This window comes from Drosophila hydei, unplaced genomic scaffold (assembly GCF_003285905.1).
Source record: "Drosophila hydei strain 15085-1641.00,03,60 unplaced genomic scaffold, DhydRS2 tig00000149-arrow-pilon, whole genome shotgun sequence".
NCBI lineage: Eukaryota > Metazoa > Arthropoda > Insecta > Diptera > Drosophilidae > Drosophila > Drosophila hydei.
Window position 1 is genome coordinate 18,504 of NW_022045678.1, and position 4,468 is coordinate 22,971.

At 45.7% G+C, this 4,468-nt stretch overlaps 1 protein-coding gene across 1 annotated transcript; it reads left to right on the forward strand.

Annotated features, from left to right (window-relative positions):
• Window positions 1-538: 538 nt before the first annotated feature.
• On the forward strand, window positions 539-4,075 carry LOC111593148. The gene is made up of 6 exons (XM_023305752.2): window positions 539-736; window positions 786-1,127; window positions 1,182-1,464; window positions 2,857-3,095; window positions 3,163-3,843; window positions 3,911-4,075. The coding sequence occupies exons 1-6, from the start codon at window positions 606-608 to the stop codon at window positions 4,011-4,013; spliced, it is 1,779 nt and encodes a 592-aa protein (XP_023161520.1). The 5' UTR covers window positions 539-605; the 3' UTR covers window positions 4,014-4,075.
• Window positions 4,076-4,468: the final 393 nt, after the last annotated feature.

The following is a 4,468-nucleotide window of genomic DNA, read 5'->3' on the forward strand; positions in this document are numbered from 1 at the left end:
AATATATAATTAATAAAATAATAGCATTTAATTATTTAATAAATAAAAATAATATATAACAAAATATTTTTTAAAAATTAACTTAAAAAGATTAAGATTGAACGAATAAATTTAAGTTCCATCAGAAATTTGTTTCTATATGAAATTTATAAAAATATTATGTGAATAGCTTTAAGACTAGAAACAATTAATAATTTATATAAATTGATTTGTTTATACAATGCATTAAGCCGCACAATAAAAATTTCTTTGCAGATGCCACGCACAATGTTGCCACAAAATCTCAGTTTATGCAACACACTCAAAAAATGCTCAGGGCTATACAGCCTCCATGTGTGTGTGTGGGTGTGTGTGGGTGGGTGTGGGCGTTCGTATGTGCGGCTGACCATTTATGAATATTTACGAGTGTGCAGCATGCAGAGGCGCCTCGGGCCGTGCAGTGCAAACTTCTAATGGCATTAAAAGAACGTGCCCAAGTCGAGCCGGGGCAGGCACAGTGTGACAAGTGTCGACAAGGCACACACTTTCAAATCGAGGCAACTTGTCGGCCATTCAAATATATAAAAATATATTTCTAAAAAAAAACAGAAGCAAAAACACTTAAAATGCCGAAATGTCCTTGCGTGGGCGTTTTAAACCCGCTGCCAATCTACCAGAAGCTGATGGTGGAGAATCTAACCGTTATACGTCCACCGATACTCAAGCTCTACTACTGGGAGAGCTTCGATATCACAGGGTAAGCACTTGGCGCCAGCTGGAACAGACTTATCACTCTGCTCTCGCAGCTTGAATAAGAAACTGCGCTCGAACAAGTGCGAGTTCGAGCACATCCTGGCCATTCCCTTGCGCCAGATACACAGCCAGTCGTTGAAGATGATATTCTGGCTGCGCAACATGTCCGCCAAGCCGCTGGAGCTGAAGCTGAAGCGCATTCAGAACTGCCAGTGCCAGCCGCTGCAGACCCGCGTCGGCTTCAATCAGTTCCGCCAGCTCTTCCACTGCCCGCATCGCCGGCTCATTCAGATCAGCCAGGAGCTGCTCAACTTGCAGCCGGACGAGGTGCTGCCCATCTCAGCGACCGCTAACTTCTTTCTCTACGGCGAACACTATCTGACCTACGAGATCCAGTAAGTATTGCCCTTCGTCGCCCATCTAAGCTCCCAACTGCTGCCCTCTGCTAGCACCAACGACAATCGCAAGTTTACCTGGAGCTTCAAGCTGGAAGTCACAGCCTTCGATCCGGAACGCTGTCTGCTAACGAACGAGCTGCTGCCCGTAAATATAAAAAACTTTCGTCATGTGACACAGCCGATTTGGGTGCAGAACATAACCATGACACATCTCGCGTTCAATTTTTCCGCACGCGAGCGCAGCTTCAAGCTGCACAACTCGAATCTGACTGTGCCCCGACAGAGTGTCTGGCCCCTGCTCGTTGAGTACAGACCCCTGGACTATGAGAATGAGGTAAGTGCTTCGAGTATAGTCGGGTCGACCAAGAATTGTCAATGAGTGCGGCAGGCGAATGGCAGAATATATCTGTAGGAAATTAAGTCTCAGAGTAGAACAAAGTTTTTAGTAGACACAGTGGACTTGACCTTTGAGGTATTTAAGGGGAAGAGCTGAGCAGCTGGGGCAAGCATTAGAGAAACAAATATATCCAAGCGCACCTCCAACAAGGCAACTAACTGAGAATGGGGCAAGCTTTAAAGAGAGTTTAACCTCTTCTATATAAGGTAAACGAATAGTAAGATAAAAGTCTTTGCTTGCTAGGTTTAAGGTCTAAGCTCTCTCTCTCTCTTACCAGTGTGAAATAGAAAAGAGACGAGGTCTTTACTATGCCAGGCTTATGAATAGAAATCTCCCCCTCTCTCTCTCTCTCTCTCTCTCTCTCTCTCTCCAGCTATCTCTCTTCTAAGCCATCTGTCTCTGTCTCTCTCCAGCTATCTCTCTTCTAAGCCATCTGTCTCTGTCTCTCTCAATCCATATAAGATCTCCAAGCGCATCTTCCACAAGGCAACTAACTGAGAATGAGGCAAGCTTTAAGGAGAGTTTGACTTCTTCTATGTAAGCTAAACAAATAGTAAAATAATAGTATTTGCTTGCTAGGTTTAAGGTCTAAACTCTCTCTCTCTCTCTCTCTCTCTCACCAGAGTGAAATAGAAAAAAGACGAGGTCTTTTCTATGCCAGGTTTATGAACAGAAATCTCCCCCTCTCTCTCTCTCTCTCTCTCTCTCTCCAGCTATCTCTCTTCTAAGCCAACTGTCTCTGTCTCTCTCCAGCTATCTCTCTTCTAAGCCATCTGTCTCTGTCTCTCTCAATCCATATAAGATCTCCAAGCGCATCTTCCACAAGGCAACTAACTGAGAATGAGGCAAGCTTTAAGGAGAGTTTGACTTCTTCTATGTAAGCTAAACAAATAGTAAAATAATAGTATTTGCTTGCTAGGTTTACGGTCTGAACTCTCTCTCTCTCACCAGAGTGAAATAGAAAAGAGACGAGGTCTTTTCTATGCCAGGTTTATGAACAGAAATCTCCCCCTCTCTCATTCTCTCTCTCTCTCTCTGAAACCATAAAGGAATTCCAAGCACATCTCCAACTTCACCAGAATGAGATAGAAAAAAGGTAAAGTCTTTACAAGTTTTACATATAGAACTCTCAGCCTATCGCTCTCAAGCCTTATAACCCTACCAAACAAAAGATGAGAGTTGATAGATAAACAGAACCCAGACACAACCGAGGCAGAAAGTCCTTCACACCAAACGCACTTATTCAAGCCTCATAAGACTAGTATCTAAGAAAAACTCCCATACTCCTCCACTAACTCTCTCTCTCTCTCTCTCTCTCTCTGAGCTCAGATCGAATTACTGTTAACATATGACAACGCAAGGGCACGCTACAAGATCAAGGCGCGTGGCGCACTCACAGATGAGCACGAGGTAACCGATATGCCGCTCAAGGACAGGGAGTCTGCCGACTATCTCTACATTATCTATCCGAATCGCCTGAGCTTTGAGCTGTGCGTCAAGGAGAATCGTACGCAGCTCGTCAATCTACACAACTATGGACAGAAGTGCATGGAATTTCGTTGGCAGAAGTCAGTCTTGGTTGAGCTTGTCGAATTGCCGAAACATTTTCATTTACATCTGCTCCTTCTGCTGCAGCTACATCATTAGTGACTTCTTTGCCGTCACTTTCGAGCCGCCCAGCTTTCGGCTGAAGGGGCATCATTCGAAGCTCTGCGAGATTAGGGTGAGCGCCTATGAACGGCTGCTCTTCTTTCGCCGCATACCCATTGTGCTGGAGGTGCATCGCATTCTGGATGCCGCCACGCAGATAGCCAAGGCCGAATTGGCCGAGGTCGAGTCCATTGATGATCCCAAGTGGAAGGAGGATAGCTATGTGGAGCATGTCTTCCTTCATCTGAACATACGTGTCCATGTGTCCAGCCGCGAGGAAAGAGATGACGACACTGCCATTGAGGTCGAGGGCACCTGCTCGCCCTGCGGCGGCGTCGGCCTTGACCCGGGCGCTGCCGGCGATAATAAGTCCATGAGCAGGACAACAGATCCGGACAAGAAGCAAATGGAACGCGAGGAGCTGATCAAGCGCCTGTCCATGAAACGCAAACTTAATGCCAACGAGGTGATCGAACTAAGCATGGCCATCGACCATCGCGTTACCATATTCGAGAAGCTCTTCTGGAAATTCCTATCCAAGTCGAATTTCATGCGCATTCCCTCCGAGCGCACGCGCAATAAGTTCAACAAGACCTACGATGATGTGATCATGTCGGATCCCATGCAAATGCCGTTTTGCAACATCAACATGCAAGTGGATCACAAGTGAGTGGCTCAACCCTGCACCCGACTACTTCACAAATTTCAAGCGCCTTCTCTCACTCTCTCTCAGCACCATTTTGTCCGTGCTCAGTCGCCTAATGGTGGAGGCTCTCAACGAGTTGGCCAAGAACTGGATATTCATACCATCCGAATTCTTTGAACGTGATCCTTAAACTTTGTGTCCTTTAACTGTTCGTTCAGCTGTGCCAGCCATATTACATAACCTCAAAGCTCATTGCGTTGCACACTTTGCGGCTGCTGCAGCTATCCACATGCCGCATGCCACTGAAATTTATGTAAGATTCGCCCAGACCATCGCCACAGCCTGTGCCCCAGCTCACAATTTATGTCGCCGCCTAAAAGCTTGCCATATTTAAAGCCATTGCCACAACTCGCAAGCAGCGCAGAGCAACGGCAATCGGCAGCAGCGAGTTTCAGCAAACTCAACCAATTTGACAGCCACTTTATATGTGCACGTTGCCAGAAATAGTCACATGATATGCAACATTCGTTTAAAGCACTTTAAGCCACATTCTTGCTCCACTTCTGCTCGCTTTAGTTTGTCGAATTCCATTTAATTTGAGCTGAGACAAAAGAGAAAAGTCCTCATCGAAATGTTGCTATGACA

Excerpts from the sequence above, each read along its gene's own strand:
- LOC111593148 (XM_023305752.2), top strand. The coding sequence starts at position 606 with ATGCCGAAATGTCCTTGCGTGGGCGTTTTAAACCCGCTGCCAATCTAC. Across the intron at positions 1,128-1,181 it reads TATCTGACCTACGAGATCCA|CACCAACGACAATCGCAAGT; the intron begins GTAAGTATTGCC and ends GCCCTCTGCTAG. Across the intron at positions 1,465-2,856 it reads CCCTGGACTATGAGAATGAG|ATCGAATTACTGTTAACATA; the intron begins GTAAGTGCTTCG and ends CTCTGAGCTCAG.